A 21,455-nucleotide genomic window follows, 5' to 3' on the forward strand; every position below is an offset into this window, starting at 1 on the left:
TGAGCTAAGGGAGATCATGGCATAGTCTATGATCTGCCCCTGGAGGCTACTTCCCACTAAGGCCACATTGGCCACTCCTCTAGAATTCCTTCCAGTGGGTGGTTTCTTAGGACAGAACGAGTCCCCCTGCTTTAAACAATCAATCACAAATTTATAAAGTGCGGCAAATCACCTGTGAGGGTCTCATGGTGCTTGAGTAGCTGGCTGCTTCGTGGTGATCTGTTCCTGCTTGTGTACTAGCTGAGAACAATCAAAGCACTAGGGTTGGAAATGCAGCGCCCTGTGCCATCGCTCACTAGAACCTCCTCTGCGTTTCTCAGAAGAGGCTATGAAACCCTTCCTCCCACTTTATTCTGGGGCGTGTATGTGTCTTCCTTAACGTCACTTACTCTGCTGGGGTTAACCTGAACCACCCTTTCTGGGGTCACTGCCATGTCCGCCTCTTTAGCAAGCTCCTTGGGGCCAGTGAGCTTACTATCAACCAGGTGTTGGTGCAGTTTTGTAAAACAAAGGCTGAACATGTGCGTCCTTGCCATCAAATAGTCCAGTCCTTGGTAATCCTTCACTTCACTGCCCTGCACTCAACCACCCAGTGATATAGTATTCTCATTCTCTAATTTAATAAGTAAAAAGAGCCGTTACCATCTGTAATCTAATACAGGGGTAACCAATCAAAATATCCATAATCTGTAATCCATTTGAAGGAAATGTAATTAAATGTATGTCCTACATTGACATTCAGAATGAGGAAATCATATTAATATCATTCTCTATTTGAATATGGTTAAAGTAATCAAAGCAATATTTTTCACTTGACTTCTTTAATCTAAAGGGTCAAAACATCAGAGTAATTTTGTGAACTCTAAAACAGGATAAAGTAACCAGAGTGAGTAACCTTATGTGCACACTTACTGGATAAAAAAGAGCCTCCAGTATTGTAATACAGAGTTAAGTAATGAGAGTACTTTTATCTAATACTGGCTGAAGCAGTAATTTTGTTCTGGTTCTGTGATCTAATGCAAGATAAACTAAGCAGAACTGCCTGTATTCTAATGCAAGACAAGAGTGATTTGTTGAGGAGATCAAATGAACAGTAATACAATCAAAGTTCTTTAATGAAGCAAATGATATATGTAGGAGAGCGATGTTGTCTGCAATTAAATATAGGGCAGTATAATCGGATTAATCTTCTTTAATGTAGGGCGAAGTAACCACAGTAACCTCATTTTCCCGCTACACATTATGTAGCTTATTGCAGGTTCAAGAAACAAAATAACCTTCTGTAATGCAGTGAAAGGTGAAGTAATTGGAGTAATTGAAGTCCACACTGAAAGGATAAAATTAGATTTACGTTGACCCTATGACTCAAAATGCAGAAGCTCACTTGCATTATTTTATATAGTTCATTTTCAAAGTCAAAATTTCCCCAAGGTGTCTGGGCTCTTTTGAAGTAAACAAGTATGACTGCTGGGACGGGAGTAGATGGAGGATTTAGGGACTATACAGACAGGTGTTTAGAAATTTCCTAAACCTCCAAAGGATGGTTCCTAAATAAATGGGGACATACAATGGGCTCTAACTTTTATCGGCAGCCATTGAGAAACCCCTGTCACTGAAAGGAACCAACTTCATTTTGATAACTGTGAGTAATGTCCAGTTAACAGATTGTAAAACCTGAGATTGAGAGCTGCTTTTAAAGTTGGTGGCCAGGATGTCTGGTATATTTTGATAGAGGGCTTACATATGACCGAGAATGATTTAAAAATTACAAACTGGCAGCCAATTCAGTAACTTGAAAATGTGGTAAACATGATTTCTCAAGCCTTCTGTACTAGCTGCAAAGAATATAATAATTTTTCAACAGCGATTTGCACCATCAAAACAAGTTGTGCCATCCGTCACCTGGGTGCACACGTTTGACAGTTCTCATCTTTTGAAGGGAGTTATTCAGTGTTTTTCTTTATCCGATGCTCAGGGGTTGGCAGGGTGGGTTGAAAGTGAGAGGATTCTTGAAGGTATGCACAATTTGTCCAGTTTCCTTCAATGTAATTATGCACAATTTCAGAAAAATGAACAACAGCAGCTCACGTTCTGTTCGTTCGCGTTGTTTCTGCGGTCCCGCGATAAGATTTTTACCCAAACTTGAAATTCCAAAATATGGCAGAATTTGTGTAATTTTGTAAAACAAAAGGAATGTGAATTGCCAGAAATTACGCAGAATTATACCAGTGTAACAAAACGTTCACATTTTGCCTGTGTCTGGTTTCTATAGACTTCTTGTGAGAAAATCTCCATACTGGCCATGTTTTTCCCCTCTAACTGCCTGGCTCTTTCACATACTTTGCCTGTGTGAAGGCAGCATCAGACATAGCAGGCTTGTCAACCTGGTTCATGAAGCCTTTTTATCTGACTTGTACAAGGCTTAAGGAGGAGGCTTAAGTGTGCAATGCCTGCAGAATGTGTATGGGTTAGCCCAGGAAGACATCCTTCATATTTTTCTCACAGATTCAGCTCTACAGAATGCCACGGAAGGAGTCCGACCTCTAGACTCTGAGGTACATTGCACTTAGAAACCCAGTGGAGGGTCTTTCCCATGCAGAAGCTTGGCCTGTGAGGTAAACTGTGCACATCATATGAGAATATGGGCAATGGAACACCATGCTTAGCTCAATCAAAACAAAACCTAAGAGTATACCAGGTTATTCAGTAGAAATGATGTGGGGAACAAAATGTCATAGTCAAGTAGAAATTCAGTCAATACCTTAAACAAAAGTGAGAGGAGTCCTAGGGCTTTTCGGTCCCAACGGACCACAGTGTATGGTTCAGAGGTGCACAGGACATAAAGCTCACTAATACTCTTGACAAAAGCTATGCTGACTAGGAAGGTAGCCTTCCAAGAAAGGAGCTTCAAGTCGTAGGGGTCCATGGATTAGAGTGCAGCTTCTTCCACACCTCTTGAGCCTGCTTGAGGACCAGGAGCACAATGACCACACCTATCTTTGCTGAGAAAGCAGATTTTCTTCTTTGCCTTTTCCATGTATCGGTATTTTTTTTACTAATTACTTTTACTGGAAGAGTAGTTAACTAATTCTTTGGTTGCAGATATCTGAAATGGTTGTTTTGTTCTCTATCTTGTAAGAAAAAATAATTATGTTGTTTTATTTATGTGTTGATCATATCTTTCATTCGGTTAAAATTATTTAATTAACAAAAAAAGGTCAAATAGAAAATAGGGGAGATAGAAGGAATAAAGTTCACCAACATCACAATGAAGAAAGAGGCATAAAAGAAGCAAGGTGTATCGAAGTATAAAATGAAAGTGAGAAGAGGTGAGTAGGCAAATATATAGAAAGTGGGATAAGAAAAAGGTGGAGTGACGTACAGAAGAGCTTGATTCGTTTTTCTTTCCTTGCTCCCATTTCCTCTAAATACCCAGAATTACACCACACCTAAAGAAAATCTCCCTTGATCTATCAGACAGTGCCGATGTTGAGACGTTCTCACTTCTTCCCTTTATGAGTTTTTAGAATGAGCGGAGACTGAACAACTAAAGAAATTGATTGACCCCTATGCTATTTTAAGCCATCCTTCTCAACATCTCTTTTGAATGATATGCTAAAGGCACAGTCCCCTGTTCTTGATAACGCTCAATCGATCAGTAGATATGGATACACCATCACCGGATCTAGATACATTTTCGAAAGTCCTCTTTTTAATAGGTAGAAGCCAGACTGCTCTACTGTTTCCTTGTACCTCGGAGTCTTCTACATTGTCATCTGTGTGGTGCTCCTGGAGAGTCATGCCATGTCATGATCCCAAAATTGAGAAAACTGTTGCAGGATTTGCAGAGACTGAGAACAAGTTGGAGTCAGCAGAGTAGGCTTGAATTTAGAGCTGTGGGTGGTGGTACCTTCTATGCGATAGTTGTTCATGGTCTCCAACTGGATACCTTTGCAGGTTGACATCTAAAGTAGGACTCCGAGGGAAGGGGTGATATGATCTCTTTGCCAGCTTGGGTAAGGAGAAGGATGGACATGTTCTGAATCCATTGGGTATAACTGAGTTAAGAAGTTAGAAGGCATAAAATGGAAAGAAGAGATTCTACAACTTCTTGTTTAAGTTGAAAGAGACACTTTTCGACCAAGGAGGAGACCTGAAGTTAAGAAAGGAGTGATGATCAGCATAGGCTCCCAGATCACAGGCCACACACAGGAACTAGACAAGCCCCCAGGGTGAGGACTGAAGGGGAATTCCCCAGAAGTTGACTCAACCCTTTGAATTAATTTTATGGACTGTTTCGAGTAAGCAAAGATTTTAGTGAATCAGCATGTTGGCCCACATCCAGTGTTTATTTAGTTTAATTTAAAATGTGACAGAATTGGAGAAAGATGAAACAAAACTAGAGGTATCATCTTCTTTTTTTTTTTGAACTGTTGGATCCTTGATCAAAAAGGTTTCAGGCAGATGCAGTAGGTGCCTGCCTGAGTAGCCCCCACTCACAACTTTAATTTGTCTGATATGCCTCCAAACCAGAGGATTGATGAGCCATTGTTTTTCAAATAAAAAAAATATTTCCACGTTTGCCTTTTCTATAGGAATTATGGAATGGAATAGAATTTATAAAGCATAACAGTGGCTTCACAGAAGTATTCTGGCGTGACCGCTTTTATTTCATTGTATTTAGACTACCAGAATAGGTATAATTTGAACTACACAACTACCTTCTGAAGAAGTTGAAAGGCCCCCATAAATATAGTAACTAAAACCTAGTCTTTTACAATGTAATCCGTGGTTTTAGTTCTAGACTCAGTTTAGTAAGTCTTAGATCGACAAGGCCACCTTGGGGGTAAATTTCAGCATTAGAAATATCTGAGTACATAAATTAGAGGGTGTAAAATAGAGATTAAAAAGTGTTTTAAAATGTTGTGCCTTTAAATTAGACGATTGTAAAATCTCTGTCTAAATGTAGCGCTTTATCCAAATCCGCATCTGGATCCTGCAGCTTTATGGCCCAGGCGGCTTAGTTTTTTTCTAGGTCATCTTGGATCCCTACTATTAGGCCCCTATAAATAACTTTAATTCTGCTCCCCCCTTTTAACAAATTTTCAAGTATACTACAACGATTGCCCAGGGAGATGCGGGGTCTTATAGCTCTTAATATTTGCAGAACCTGAGCATATTTAAAACCTTGGCTACTAGATATCCTATATTTCCTCATATATCTGCATAACCTACTCTCTGTATTGAGGGCTTATCACCTCGTTGTAAATATTGAAGTTTTTGTGAACGCATTTATGTCTATTTATCGTATGTTATTTATTGTATTTAAGTTCTTTCTTTTTTACCTTGCAAGCTGGAATAATGTATAAAATGAAATCATGATTATGGATATTTTGTACCAATATTAAATTCTCAATTAAAAAAAATATATATATATCTGAGTATAGATAAACATACAAGCAACAGAGAGAATTTTAGGCTTTTGAAATATCCCAGTAAACAAACATGTTTAGAATTTTGAGCATTAAAAATATCTAAGCATATGCATATGGAGTGAAAGAGGAGTTAGAGGAAGATGATTTGTGGAAGGAGGAGAGAAGAGAACAGATTATGGTTATGGAACCATAGACAGGAATATAGAAATAAGTAGGAAATGTTGGGAAAGGTCAGAAGATGAGTTTCAAAGGACACATTGAACTGGGAATGCAAGCTGCTGGAGGAGAGAGTTGGGTGTAAAAGGGGAGTGCCCCGAGCAGCACTGACTCACAAGGCACTCACCATAGCAGAAATCACATGTCTTAGAGCAATGTTTCTTCATGAAGAGTCGTCGTGTGTCGCAGAAGCCGAGCTTAGACCAGAACTCACACTGCCTCCTTCGGTCCAGACAGCCTGCAGCAGATAGCAAAGCAAGCATGTTCTGTGCACAGTCATAAAAGCTTGGCCTGTCCCCAGGACCCCCACTTCACATGACCATTGAACCTCAAACTTTGCCATTCTATCTCACACAGCCACCGAGAAGCCAGTGTGACTCTACCACTCAGATGATCACTGAAAGCCATGCCACGCGTCTCCTTCTGCACCTCACACAACCACTAAAAAACAAGCGTACCAGTGCCATGACCACATCACACAGCCAACTAATGACCAGTCAGTTCCTGCTTCCAAATCCATCCAACTCAAATACACATTGAAAGCCAACTACCCAGCTTTCTACCTGATAGCCAAGACTACAAATGCTATCCCACCTCACATAAACAGTAAAACCTCAGCCTCCCCCATCCCCTGTATCTCACATGACTATCAAGAGTGTGCCATGCATTCCTCCAATCAACCGGGTGCTCCCAGCGCAGCCTCTCCCTAACACCCTGACCACACATGACCATGTAATGATAGATGATTGTCACCCTAGCTGATTCTTGTACTGTGAACTGTTCTCCTGTAAGTAATTTGGGTTAAAATATATTTACACTGTATTAATGAAACAATATGTCCCTAATCTTAGTATACAAGACTTTTTGTTATATTGGATAATTTACCCAGCAGTTGCTCTGTGCTGTCACGTATGAATGCAGTGACGGGCACCTAAGACCTGTTCCTAGTGGATCCCCGCTTTAGGTCACCTGTTTTCCAGTATGCACATTATTTATAGCACTCTGTCGCCAGGCGCGCAACACCCATTGAACTCACCGGGCTTCAGCCCCCCCGTCGTGTGTGTCAGCCCGGGATGAGACAGATCCCGGGCACACACAGAGCCGCACCCGATCGTTTAACAGGTCTTTAAAAGACTGTTTGAATGGTAATTAGGCCTTGCTGTTGTTTCACCCCTTGTTGGAGGCCCTGCAGCTCCACTCTGCATACCGATTAAAGGTTCAGCCCCCCCGACATTTTTTCTTAGCCCCCCCACCCGAAATTTGGCTCTAGTTGCGCCTCTGTCTGTCGCCTATCGCTATCATTCTCCTTAACCTAATTTACCAACCTCACCACTTTCCTAGGCTGTTAATCTTGCTGATAGTGTTTCTGTACAGAACAGTCGTAAGGCTCTACTGAAATATAAGTAGGTCACATGCATCACTCCATATTCATCCTTTTACCAGAGTCCCAAAAAGATTTAATTAAATATTTTGTGAATGGCGTTTAGCTTTTTGGTGCCTGGAAGCCTCACTGGTGAACAAAAGACAAAACAATTCTTGTTGGAGTATAAAAAGGCTAGTTATGTCATTCTTTTGATTCACAGGATGCTCAGGAAGCGTCGATTTATCAAGTAACTGATTTACCGTAGAGTCGCTGAATCCCCCAGATGTCATCTTGGGTGATGTGGCGGGTCCTTGTGTAGGTGGCATTTGGGTGCATCAGAGCTCTGGAGTCGCGGGAATGCCACAGCCCTAGGGCATGTCCGATCTCATGGGCCGCCACCTGCACCAAGTCATTGTACCAAACACCTGGAAGAGAGACAGGGAGATATTGCAGGAGAAAAAGAGTGAGGAAAAGGAGATGGCACAGACGAAGGATCACTGTAGTCGGAAGAGATGAGTGAGTTGCAAAAAGGATAGGAGAGGAGGGGTAAGGTAGAGACAGGTACAGAGAAAGCCAGAGAGAAAAGGTAAGAGTAACAAAGAGAGTGAGAGAGATGGAAAAAAAGAGATGGAAGACAAAGGCCAAAAAGAAATACAAAATAGAACACAGTGAAAGAGTTAGACTGTGAGATTAAAATGGAGATAAGGGAGAGAGAGTGATGGGGCAGCAAGAAAGAGGAAGACAACAAAGTGAGAGTTAGCGACAGGAAACAAAGACTAAGTGAGAGTGGAATGTGAAATTAAAACAACTGATCACTGAATATCTATCATCACCTTCAGCTTTTATGCATCATGGTATGACAACCATGCAAACCGGGAAGGGCAATGCTGCCATGGACAAGAAGAGATTTCTGCCAGGGGGAGCTGTTCATGAAGGGTGGTTTAGAAAAATGGAACAAAGGTTTCGGGCTCGTCATGGGATGTACCCCTTTGCATAGCTAGCTGAGAATGGGCATCCAAAATAACCTGGAATGCATAAGAATTATCGGCTACTAGAAACACTTAATGGTCTTTGTAGATTGCCCATCCAGGAGCTACCCAGATGTCCTCTTTCAAAGACTATATTAACAACCAGTACAACCAGTCAGGCAGCTGGAGTCCGCCATGACCCTTTCTCAACCCAGAGAAATCTTACAATACACCATAAAATCCTCAGCAGACATTCACCCAAGCCAGGGGTTCTGTGCCCTGACACAATCTCAAGTCAGGGTCTCTTCCTGCAGAAAGTAGCGGGGACACTGAGATGTCCCCGCTACAGTGGTTCTCCACACTTAAGATCTCTCTGGTAGACCATGACAACCTGGACAACTGCTTCCATGGCCAGCTGGTTAACAGTGATCCCATCCCAGTCCTTCTAAACTCTGGCACCTCATTGAAGCCTGCACAGTCTACTTCAAACATAAAGATCCCCCAGCCATAAAGGAAAACCAGACTATCTACCAGAACCAGGTAAAATCTATGGAAGACACAGAATTCAACAAGAACCTGTTGCTCCCCCCTCCCACGCCCGCCCTAGCAATAAAATGACTGCCTATCTCAGGTAGAGAAAACAACAGTACATGCTCCTTAAAACTACAGACCCCTGGTAATCCATTGCAACAGCATAGGAGAGTCTGTTATAGGGCAACTGCTGCAGTCTCCACAGCAGTCTGTTTCAAGTGAAGCACATGGCAGTAATAAAAAAATGGGCAATGTATTTCACCCCTTTGAAAAAACTTCAGCAACCCCTCCTTGCCAGGTGAAAATGCTGGCAACGAGCCAATCCAAAGGAGCCTGCTCACAGGTCATGGGAAACCTAAATTAACCTGTTGGATCTTGGAGAATCCCAGCCAATTTATCTCAGTCCCAGAATATATCTAATGATCCTGTTTTAGCAACAGAGAAATTCTGCCTGACTACATTAATCCTGAGCCTTTGACAAGATTTACAATACAGAAATGCGACATAGAATGATTATCCAATGACAATCATACGGGCAGCGTTTTCCTTCCCTACTATACTTGGCAACCCATCAAACATAGAGGAAGACTTTGGAGGCCCAGCCACCCACATAAATCTTGGGGGTTTGTGGTATCCCAGTTCAACCATGAAAGGAAGTAAGGTAGCCCAGCTCAATAATGGTGACACACTGACAGAGCCTAAGTCCTGGGTAACATGTGGTAACCCAGCTTAGTAGTGGGAGAAGCAAAGGTAGTCCAACTGAGTCCCTGATGAATCGAGACTACCCAAATCAACGCTGAAGCATCCTAACGCAGCTACACCCTCGGGCAAAAGTAGTGGTTTAACTTTGGGGAAACTAATGGTGGCCTACCTTACACCAAAGTGAACTAAATATACTAGAGCTAAACCTTGGAGCCCTGCAAAAGCTTAGCAAAACCCTCTGAGAACCAAATGTAGTATTACTAAACTCTGAACCTAGCTATACCCTCGAAGAAAAGTACTAGTCTGGTTAATCTCAACTAATGGTAATGTGAATAAAAGCTAGAGATACCAGGCGTAATCGGGCTAAAACTGGGTACCATGAATGCATCCCGTATATAATCTGTCTGTACTTAAGGGGAACTCAGAATAGCCCAATGCAACAGTGCGGCAACCAAAGGTAGTCTAGTTAAACCCTGTGGGAAGCCATGGTAGTTTATCTATACTAGGTCCCAAGTCAGCCGGGGGGGGGGTCCACTTTATTTCAAATCTTGGGCTTCCCAACTGCACCTTAGCTGTTCTCTGCGAAAACAAATGGTACCTTAGATTAACCAGTGGGAAACCAATATTAAACAAAAACCATGGGAAAAATAATGGTAGTTAAACTTTTTCTTAGGGAATTAATTGTCAGATGCTCCCACTATCGAAACAGATGGGAAAGTGGAGGTAAACCATGGGGTGGATTTAAAACGAACTAGTTTAATCCTGCGGCAACCCATGACACTGTAGACAAACAAAACCTATGGGGGCTTGGAAGGCTTAGAAAACTATGTAGAGAACCAAACCTAGTATATCTCATCTCTGGGTGAATCAATGATTGCCTACTCTGTGTCGGAGAATACATTTTTTCTTGCTCAGTGACAAGAAAGGAAGGAAGGCTTCTCATCAAAAGCTGAGACCTAAGAAAAGAATTTGAAAAAAGAAGTTCAAACAGTCCTGCAACATGTCTCCTTAAGGATCAGCAAGAACATATCAGATCAACAGAAGCCTTGTGTCCTGATGCGTCAGCCAAGATAGTCTCACTGAGCGTTTCACAATAAACAAGATTAACATCTGCTTGACTTTAACTAAGATAAGCAGGCCCAATTTTTAAAAAAAGACAAAGTCACCAAACTCTGGTCAGAATAAGCAAAATTACCTGGATTGCCTTATGTCTGTGCTTTTGTTTTTATTTTATGCTATGTTGCTATTTCTAGTGTGAAAGGCAGTTGCGTTAGCCATGACAGATCAGATCTGGACACACCCATTCTCAATTGAGACCAGCAGGCTTGGCTCTTCTCAAATTAACCGAGGACTTTAAAGACTGATGGCAGTGAGAGATATGATTTGGACCTCCTAATGTCTGCACATTCACTTTTATTTTTTATTTCTGTTAATATTTCCTGTGCGAAAGGCATTTTTTGTTGCCAAAAGCACCTTTTAGATAAATTCAAATGCAGTCCGGGAGAGTAAAAAAGAGATCTTACTTGCCTTGTTTCCAACTAAAGCGGGAACGTCCCAGGATCCAGAACTCGTGGTTGTCAAAGTGGATGTCTCCCCGCGGGGGAAGGAATGCATGGGCCAGCTCTCCATTTAAGCCGTCAAAGCATGGGTGCAGTGGTGAGAACCAGCAGTCGGTGTGGTTGAAGGTGTAGAAACCTGTGTCAGAATAACAGGAGTGTTAGCACTTAATTCACAGTACTACAGCGATATTTACCAATGAACACTTTTCCAACACCTGATGAAGTGAACAGGAACCTGGATAGTTTTGCAATATTACCTGCTGTAAAAAGTCTATATGGCCCTGTTTCAGAGTTGGAGTAATGGAAAATCCTCCAAATTCTTTAGGAAGTGAAAATTCCGGAGCAGACACAACCAGTAGTCAAGTCAAGTTTATTATGTTTTGGCTCTCAAATGAGGGCCACATAAAATAAACACACGATTATACAATAATGGTTACGATAAAAATCACAAGTAACAGAAGAAAAGAAAACATTATATATTCACTGGTCAAACAGGAAACACTACATATTCACTGGTCAAACAATCATCTAACTCTTCTCTATGTATCATTAAAAAATATCTAAAAATCCTTTAAAAAGTAAAAAATTCTAAAACAGAACATTTCATTTGGCGGACAATAAAGTGCATGAAAAAAGGTTTTTACATTTAGAATTCCTAATTGTAAACAAATAGGTTTTAACCATTTAAGACGCAATGGGCGAAGTGCTGGACAGATAAACAAGACATGATTACGATCCTGTATAGCATTATAACAAAGATTACATATAGGAGATACACCATACCATTTTGCAAGAAGGAGGTTTAGTGGGAGCAGATCTTGTCTTAAAAGGTACGATAATCTACGGACTCTATGGGGAATATTCCAGGAGAGGTATTGTTGGGCCTGCTTTGGTATATATGTGTTTAACAGTGATTGGCTTTCTCTTTTCCCTTGTATGGCAATCATGTCCATTTTAAAACTGAGTTCCCACGATGCACATTTTAATTTAGACTTTAGTTCAGAAAGAGTAAGTAAAAACAGTGTGCTTACATCCAACTTTAACAAAGTTACTGCTTTTCTAAAGTTTTTAACTAACGTGGAAAACTCGTTAAAATTACCCAGGAGTTCATTTTTAATAGCTTCCCGTAAGGTACCCGGTTGACCTCTCGCTAAATGGGCCACCCACCTTACGAGGGCAATCGACCCCTGTACCCAACAACTTCGGAGTCCGAATTCCAGCCTGCATGAAGATACAGAGCAGGCTGTGTTTAAGGAAGAAATTCTTCTTAGCACCTTTCCTTCGATTTTTTGCAAGAATCCCCAGTGTTTTAACTCCACTAATTCTAATCCATATAGTAGGGTAGCAGGGATCTTTGCTCTAAACACCTCCAAAAATAGTGTAAAGTGTCTCTTCCCTGTAGCGTTATACAAGGAGCGTAACCCCATTCCATGAGCCGATGCTTTACTTGAATTGTGCTCAATGTGGGGTTTCTCACTTAGGTTAGCTGCAATTATTTTCCCTAAGAAAGTATACGTTTTAACCACCTCTAATTTCTGTCTTCCTATGGCCCAACTATAGTTTTCAGACCTACATTTTTTCTTTCCAAAAATGCACATAATTTTGCTCTTCGATACATTTATCTTCATGTAATGTGCTTCTGCGAATTGATTTAATGCGTGTAAGAGGTTAGACAAGCCCTTGGGGGTTAAATCTAAAATGAGGATATCATCTGCATACATTAAAACCGATATAGATGATCCTCCAATTATCGGGGCTTGCCCACCACAAGCAGAGATGGAAGAGGGTAGGTCTGCTGTATAAAGTGAAAACAATATAGGGGCCAATATACACCCTTGTTTCAACCCATTCGGAGAAGGGATTGATTTTGAGAGACCCCTTTCTCCGCCTTGTAGTACCTTACACCACGTGTTCGAGTGAAGAGACTTTACCAGGTCAAGTAAATGTATTGGCATGCCTAAAGCTGCAAGCTTTCTCCACAGCGTTGGACGATCCACCTTGTCGAACGCTGTGGAGAAGTCTATAAATGCCACATACATTCCACCACCTCGAACACGCACATATTTGTCGACAATCACCTGTAATGCTGTTAAGTTATCGAGAGCGCCATGCTCTTTGCGAAATCCAGTTTGTTCTAAGGGTAAAATACTATTTAATTCTATCCACTCAGTAATTAATATTAAAAGATATTTAGCAAAGATTTTTCCTATTGAATCCAATAGAGCTATTAGGCGATAATTCTTAGGATTATCCCGCTCTCCCTTTTTAAATATGGGAATTAATATGCTTCCCTTCCATGAGTCAGGGACTGATCTCAAAAGGAGGCATGCATGGAACACTGGGAGAAGAATCCTACTCCAGGATGTGACGTCTTGCTTTATTAATGACATGGGCAACTCATCAGGACCCATAGCTCCGGAGGAGCGCATACTCTTAATCACCAAAGCTATGGTTTTCTCGGTTGGGAGCTCTATGTTACTCTCGCTATTCGAGGCTGGGTTCCCATTATCACCCTCTACATCGTTAGATGCGTACAGACTAGATATAAATTGTGTCCAAACATCTTCAGCAATGGAAATCGGGATAGGGGTGGTTCTTGCTCCACATCCCTTCCCTATTATAGACCAAAACTCTCTAGATTTATTAAAGGCCGATGCTTCTCTTAGCCTAATCCAGAGGGAATCTTCTTTTTCTCTTTTTAATTTTATTTTCAGTCTCACCCTCCTTCTTCTTAGTAAGGCTAATTTATGCTCTTTTTCCCTAGTTCTACTAAGGAACTGTTGCCTCACAAGTTTATTTATTTCCTTATTTAAAGGTAATAATATACTGGGAGGGGAATATAACTTCTTAAGATTTCTTGTTTTCTTAGCTAACAAAGTAAGCTTCTTCTTAAAGTTTTCGAAGTATAAGAATTCCCTACCCTGCCATTCATCTAATTCTAATACAGTTTGGGCAAGTATGTTTTGTACATCCTTCATATTAGTTGGGTCCCAGAAGCACCTTCCAGACTTACAAAGAATAGAAACTCCTTTGTTTGCTATGGGCCAGGAGTCAGTATCTGGAGGTTGTAATGAGGCAGTTATGTTAATCACATTATGATCGCTCAAAGAAGATTGAGAGATCATTATGTCTCGAATGAAGGGAAACGTATCATAGTCCGTAATCACATAGTCCAGGATGGATTCACCTCTAAAAGACCTATGTGTGAAGTTAGCGGGGATGTCAGAAGGCATTCTACCGTTTACAATTAAGCCCTCTAAAGAGCTAAGTTCATCAAGTAATATCTTTCCTCTTTTATTAGTTTTTATTTTACTAGGAAAGATTGCTTGGGGTATATTATATGCTTCTTCCTTGAATTTGTTTCTAAACATATCTATACTTGAGTTAGACACTTTACTATTTAAGTCACCCATAAGTAAGATATGTGGGGGCTGATCATGCTCTAATAATTGTTTTACATAGGAAAACTTTCGCTTCAAAACAATGTTAAAAGTATCTTCCGGTGGAATGTATGCGTTTAAAATTACAAGAGAAGAACATTTTCCTACAGACTCTATATTATTAATAGTTATTGAATGAAAGAGATTACTAGTGTCCGTGTAATGGGAAAATTGCCATTGTAGTGAATTTGATAAAAAACAGGCAATTCCACCTTTTGCATGGCCCTTTTTTGAAGGTGAAGCGGCGGCCTCAAGGACAAAATAATCTTTCCCTCCATATAGGCTGTTTTTACACCATGTTTCCTGAATACATAGCACATCTGCGTGCAAAGAAAATAAAAAGTCAAGCTTTTCTGGGCAATTATGTAGTCCTGCTACATTCCAGGATATAACTTTTAATTGACTGTTAAAGATGTTGAAACAGTCTTGGGTTGTTCGATGTGTTATTAGACAACACTCCTGGAAGCCAATTCCACAACTGATTGTCTTCTATTGGAGGTATATCCAGATTCTCAGGAGTAGGAGATACCTGAGAGACCATGCGTTTGCCTCTGGAGACCCAGATTTTTAAATCTTTATTAAAGGTGGACTGATCTTCCCGTCTAAGACCCATCTTAGAGACTCCTTCTCTGGAAAAGATACGCTTTCCAATATCAAAGAAGGGTAACACATCAATCCCTCTACATTGGAATGCTTCCACTTGTTGGAGGACAAGATTAGCAACAATTTTTGAACAGAATTTTACCTGTGCTCGTTGCCTGTTTTCAAGCCTTATTACAGAAACCAAGTCAATATCACTTGACAAAATAAGTTTTAGGCTTTCAATATCCTTAAAGGAATTAAGCAACCATGATCTGTTCAAATGTAGGTCGTAGTCAAATAAGGGAAGAAAGTCCAATGTCAAGGTATCCACATATGGGTTAGAAATTTTTAAAGGTGCATTAGTTATGATCGTACTCGCATCCGCAAGAGGACGAAAATTAGGTGCTGATGGATTAAGTACCCTTTTTTCCATAGACTTATTTCTTGTGGCTTCCTCCACAGATTCCGGGGGATTTATCTCACCAACTTCGGAACATAAAGCTCCCCCATTCATGGTGCTAACATCAAGGGGACCTTCCACTACTGGGTTAGTGGAACAAACAGCAGCCTTATTGGAGGAAGTATCCAGTAGTAAACTATCTGCAATTTCTATTACCTCAAGGGCTTCTGTATTTATATGCTTTTGAAAGATAATGTCTCTGTCTTCTCTTCTTATACTTGTGGATGGGTTTCCTATTTTTCCCTTTATTCTTTCTACTTTTTTCTTTTACTTGCCCCTTAGTCGTTACAGTTCCTTCAGGGTCTTTTTTATCCTGATTAAAAATAGGAAAAAGTTCTTTCACAGCGGATTGGTTAACCTCCACAAAACTTTCTTCCTTCAGATTTGGTTCTGATTCATTCCTCCGTTGTAAGGTAAATGGGGTTGGGGTCTTAGAGGGCTCATGAATGTCTACCTTTAGCAACATCTCCACTGGTGCATTTTTACTCAATGTATTATTGCTGACCGAATCCTTATGGACAACATTTTCAGTGGGGAAAATGGACCCATTCTCAGTGTTTTTAGCAAGTAATACTTTCAGTATCTCAGTGACTGAGTCCAAAATACAGTCAGAGCTCCCAACAAATTTGCCTAATAGAAAAAGTATGGAAGCCAGTAAATGTTCAAGTGCTATCAGGGAGTCTGAAATAGGTTTATCATGTTTTGGGTATCCAGATGCAGAAAGAGAGCAGATACCTGATAGATTAAGTTGTGGAGATTTCGAATCACACTGCATTGAAGGGATATCATTGGATGTTATAGAAGGAGTGCTACTATATAGCAATAAACCCGACGGTGTAGCTCCATTTGGAGTTTGACAGGGTTCCGACTGTATCAGGATTCTTTCATCCATATAGCGACCACATAGTTCGAGATCGATACTGGACGGGATAGAAAGTTCTTTTATATCCACTTCCTGACTTTCTGTGTCCTTAAGAGTGTTAGGCTGAAGAACCTTCGAATCTGCTTTCAAGGGGTCAGATTGAGCTCCTTTGGATGAACTTGGAGGCAAGATTGCATCAATATTAGAGGATCGAATAGACGAGTTTTTATCCGCAGTTAGCTCGTGCTTGATATCTTTCACTACTTCAAGCTGCGGTTCCATCGTTGATATTATCTCATTGTCAGTGATTATTGGAGCTTCCATAGATTTGTTCACTGGTTTTTCCCATATTTTCAACAGCTGCATCTGTCCCTTAAGTTGTACGCTATTTTCATATTTATTTCTTAAGGGGTTAGATCTAGTTTTTATACAGGACCTCCCCCCTAGGACTCGTCCAGAACGCAGTTTCTTTGCTGTCATATTGTGTGGATAGACGTCCAGACAACAAAAATACAGATTTACACGCCTTCAAACACTATTAGGTCTGACTTGTACAAAGATGAAAATAACAGGGCCCAGCCCGGCCTACCTCGGCCACAGAGGGCCCGCCCTTTGCCCGGGCTTAGCCCGGCGTCGCCTGCGCGCGTCCCGCGATGCGCGGACTTCCAGCGCAATTAAAGCCAGGTGAGGGGGGCGTGGCGGGGAGGTGCTCCAGGCCCAGATGGCTTGTGGGCAATGGTGTTTCTTTGAGTCTCAATCCGCCTTCAACCCCACAATCACGAGTGTTTCCCGCGGAGCGGGAAACGCGAGCAGTTGGTCACCAGCGCTGCCAGATAGCGCTTTCAGGGTGACGGCGCTTGTAGTGGATTAAGAGCGTTTCACCACAAACAGTGTTCACGGCAGCAACCAACGCAGCAGCAACAGGATTGTTCTCCGCTCCACAGCGGACTTCCAGCGCAATTAAAGCCAGGTGAGGGGGGCGTGGCGGGGAGGTGCTCCAGGCCGAGATGGCTTGTGGGCAATGGTGTTTCTTTGAGTCTCAATCCGCCTTCAACCCCACAATCACGAGTGTTTCCCGCGGAGCAGGAAACGCGAGCAGTTGATCACCAGCGCTGCCAGATAGCGCTTTCAGGGTGACGGCACTTGTAGTGGATTAAGAGCGTCTCACCACAAACAGTGTTCACGGCAGCAACCAACACAGCAGCAACAGGATTGTTCTCCGCTCCACAGCGGACTTCCAGCGCAATTAAAGCCAGGTGAGGGGGGCGTGGCGGGGAGGTGCTCCAGGCCCAGATGGCTTGTGGGCAATGGTGTTTCTTTGAGTCTCAATCCGCCTTCAACCCCACAATCATGAGTGTTTCCCGCGGAGCGGGAAACGCGAGCAGTTGGTCACCAGCGCTGCCAGATAGCGCTTTCAGGGTGACGGCGCTTGTAGTGGATTAAGAGCGTTTCACCACAAACAGTGTTCACGGCAGCAACCAACGCAGCAGCAACAATATTGTTCTCCGCTCCACAGCGGACTTCCAGCGCAATTAAAGCCAGGTGAGGGGGGCGTGGCGGGGAGGTGCTCCAGGCCCAGATGGCTTGTGGGCAATGGTGTTTCTTTGAGTCTCAATCCGCCTTCAACCCCACAATCACGAGTGTTTCCCGCGGAGCGGGAAACGCGAGCAGTTGGTCACCACCGCTGCCAGATAGCGCTTTCAGGGTGACGGCGCTTGTAGTGGATTAAGAGCGTTTCACCACAAACAGTGTTCACGGCAGCAACCAACGCAGCAGCAACAGGATTGTCCAGTAGAATTTCCTTCAGAATAATCTTCCCTGCCTGGCGAAGATCTCTAAAGAGTCTGGGTTGTACTCCACCAGGGCAATGAAGTACATTTGGCCATTGTCCTGGCAGAAAGTATTGTAGCACACCAAAGTCTAAACAAGTCCCTTAGTTACAAACCCTGTACTGCTTTCTACAATGAGCCATGACTACTTGGTATCACTAGAAGCAAGTGTACAGAGTAACCTTGCTATCCAACTCGAGTAAACAGCATAAACGCAGATCCTAGCTTTCAAAAAACAAAAGTTCAGGGGCCAAAGTTTTTCTTAAATCCCCGCTGTCTTTCCTGCTGAGCGGCAGGATTCTTAAATATCAAGGCGGACTTGTCTTAATTGCACCGCATGCCTCTTTCTTCCACACCCTTACCTTCCTGTCTCTTGATCTCACTCTTAAATGGTTTTTCATCCCTGCTCTCTCCCTTTCTCAGGGTTTTTCTACCCTTCTCCTTCTTTCTCCATTTCCTCCCTTTCTTTCTCAAGTCAAAGTCACTGGACAAGCCAAGTACTGCACATAAAGCCCAGAGACACCAGTGGAACCGAACAGCATCCACCTCTAAGACTACAAAAAGCACAAACCTTTATTGATTCCGACAAACGGCTTAAACAAAATCCCACAAAAGCACATAGATACACACAAGTAAAATGAAGTGTATAATACATTGTTAAACAACTGATTGCAATAATATAACTTTTTTGGTTTCGCCTGCACAGGGCTTGCGCTGTGCTCGTGAAATCTATTGTATTCAATATAAATCTTAAAAGGGGCTTACATCCCGACCTCTTGCTTTTCATTGGTTCCTGTACTTGCCACTTACTTTTCCTCCGTTTCTATTGGTTGTAGCATACTGTTTTCTGTTTCGTGTTGCTCCTCATGTTCTTCTCTTATCATTATCCCGCTGCCCAAGTACTGTTTCCATCTGCTTTTGGGGCACTTTTTAAAATGTTTTACCCTTACAGCACTTGTGCTGGGCTGGTCGACATAATCTCCCTCCTGGCAAAACGCATTTCACATGCTTATTGCCTCGAGCCTGCATGCCCTCTGCACTCCCGCCCCGAACAGGCTCACCTCCGAGGAGACCAGAAAAAATGCTATATGAAGTACTACTTTTATCATTAAAAACAGCTCCTGTCCCGACAAGCATCTCAATCTCGGTGACCAGGAATGAAGGCTGGGATGCACTGGGAAGTCCTTGTCACTGAGACAGGAGCAAATGAACACTGATGTCCAAGCCGCTTACCTTTTACGTCAAGCAGCAGATGTTCAGCCAGAGCACGGGACAGCAGCTGGGCCTTGTGGGTGTCCCCCAGCGCAGCAGCTGCTCTGTCCTTCTTCCCCCCAACCTCTGATGCTTTTGTCGCAGTGTGCGCCCCAAGGGGGGCTCTCCGCTCCGCCTCTCAGTAAACAAGGAGTGGCTTGTCTGATCAGTGCTCCAGGAAACTGCTGCGCGGAATGAGGGAAGGAGATAGAAGGTGCCCCCCATCCCCTTGAGCGGATGTACAAAAATAACAGGCTTTTAACAGAATGAGGCAAAGCGCTGCTGAACAGGGTACCCACTGTCAAAGAAGAAACTCCACCATTCCCTGGCACTACAGCATCAGGGTGAATTTCTACCAAAATGTTAGGTGGAAACTAGTCAAGTGTGACAGGGTGCAGCGTCTGTTCTCACTAACTCATAATGGGCACACTCACCCCTTCATGTAGAAGTCTGCGTTTTATTACAGACTTTTAGCCTCAAAGTGTAGCAGCCAGGGAGTGACTCCATGTCATATGTGACACCTTCAGTCCCTCCGGCGGTAGTAGCAAAATGCACTTTGCATTCTAGGAGTAGTATTTTAATTTTCTTAAAGGTTTTTTTTTAACTCCGCATGTCTACTTTGGATGTATATAAAGTCAGGGCAGTAGTTTAAATTGACGCAGCAGGCGCAATGGCACCAGGGCCAGCAATAACCTCAGCCGACCTAGCCCTTGCACCATGTAAGATGGATGACACTTCTTTGGAACGCACAATTAATAAGCATTTCCATTATGCGTTCCAAAACACTGCCGGCCATCATGTACTTTTCTCTGGGACCGCTATTTCTTGCATACACCACATCAATTGGAGTGTTCGGTTCTTTATTATGACTGTCCAGGTCATAGACAGTAATCTAAAACATGCAAGGTTTGTACACCTCACTACCCAAAAAAGTAAATCAATTACTGACCTGCCTTGTACCTTGTATATATGGACTAAATATTTTGTAATTGTCCTTTTGCTGGTACTTGTTTAATAGATTAAGAAGTGCAGTGGTTTACGAGTTATGTGGGCCTGTGCAAGGTGTCAAAAGGTGCAGTGGGTCACAACTCACATGGGCTTGTGTGAGCCACAGGAAGAGCAGTGCTTCACAGCTCATATGGGCGTGACATAGAAAAACAAGCATTGGCAAAGCAAATAGGTTGCACCTATACAACATCTATTGGGTTTGTCAATGTTTTTTTTATTTTCTTCCCCTCACTCCATATGATACCTTTCATTTTGTGGTGTGTATAGTGCATTTATGATTGGTTCTTATTATTGAAACTGATTACTTCATATTTATTTAGTCTTGCAGTTGTTTCATGCATTAGGTGAGCGCCTGAATTCCTGGAGAACTTTGACTTGTGCCTTGGATGACCGGCAGTGAAAGCTTCTGCTCAACATCTATGTACACTTTGATGTAAATGTTTAAAATATGTCAACGCGTTTTGTCCAGGTTACGGTTACACAGGCTGTGAACGGGCGGTGCGCTGTACAAATGTCATGTGAGTTACATACAGCAGGTAATACCGGCATTCTAACCTGCTTTTAGGCGCTCCCATTTTAATGTTTGAAATTAGTCCACACTTTACTTACAGAACAAATAACTGATTGTCCACATGACCTCTACGGCATGTTAAATCGCCACCCTCTGCAGAGCTTTTAACCTGCCACGTCCTCTTCCCTGCTCTTTGTTTTGCTCAACCCCTTTATATTACCACCAGTTCCTGCACAATATATTGCCTTTCTCAGTAAGTAATTGATTGTATCAAAATCTTAAAAATTTAAGTGGGACACCAGCCGGTGCCCGACTAAACACACTCCACAAGGGAAAAACATACAACATAAATTGTAGGCAAAACAAGAGGTAGTCTGATTGGCATGAATTATAAACAGACTAATCATAAAATACACATATGCACATACAGAATCTCAATGCATTAGTGACGTTTGTGTATGCTGTCGACGACGTTTCGAACTACAACTTATTTAGAGTTCATCTTCAGGACTATTGATCCTTTGCCTAGTCTAAATGGCTGTGCTAAATTCGCATACCAATAACAAATTATTCGATTTGCCAACAAATAAACAGGAACAAACATGGATAAGGAGAAGAGAGAATAAAAACAGTACATTATAAATTGGCATATCAGATTATCCACACTATTTATCATATTTACGAAAAATTATTTTTCTCTCCAGCAATTGTAGTGACAAAAACCAATAATACTTGGGA

At 42.1% G+C, this 21,455-nt stretch overlaps 1 protein-coding gene across 1 annotated transcript in view; it reads right to left on the reverse strand.

Moving 5' to 3' along the window:
• The window catches only part of LOC147684103 (matrix metalloproteinase-23-like), a 90,749-nt gene that overhangs the window by 9,031 nt on the left and 60,263 nt on the right, over positions 1-21,455 (reverse strand). The window contains exons 4-6 of the mRNA XM_086944459.1: positions 10,743-10,910; positions 7,275-7,439; positions 5,779-5,889 (exon numbers count right to left, since the gene is read on the reverse strand). Coding sequence (XP_086800585.1) covers positions 5,779-5,889; positions 7,275-7,439; positions 10,743-10,910 — 444 coding nt within the window. The remainder of the gene's footprint in view (positions 1-5,778; positions 5,890-7,274; positions 7,440-10,742; positions 10,911-21,455) is intronic.

The sequence above is a fragment of the Lissotriton vulgaris genome, chromosome 11 (assembly GCF_964263255.1).
Source record: "Lissotriton vulgaris chromosome 11, aLisVul1.2, whole genome shotgun sequence".
Classification (NCBI taxonomy): domain Eukaryota; kingdom Metazoa; phylum Chordata; class Amphibia; order Caudata; family Salamandridae; genus Lissotriton; species Lissotriton vulgaris.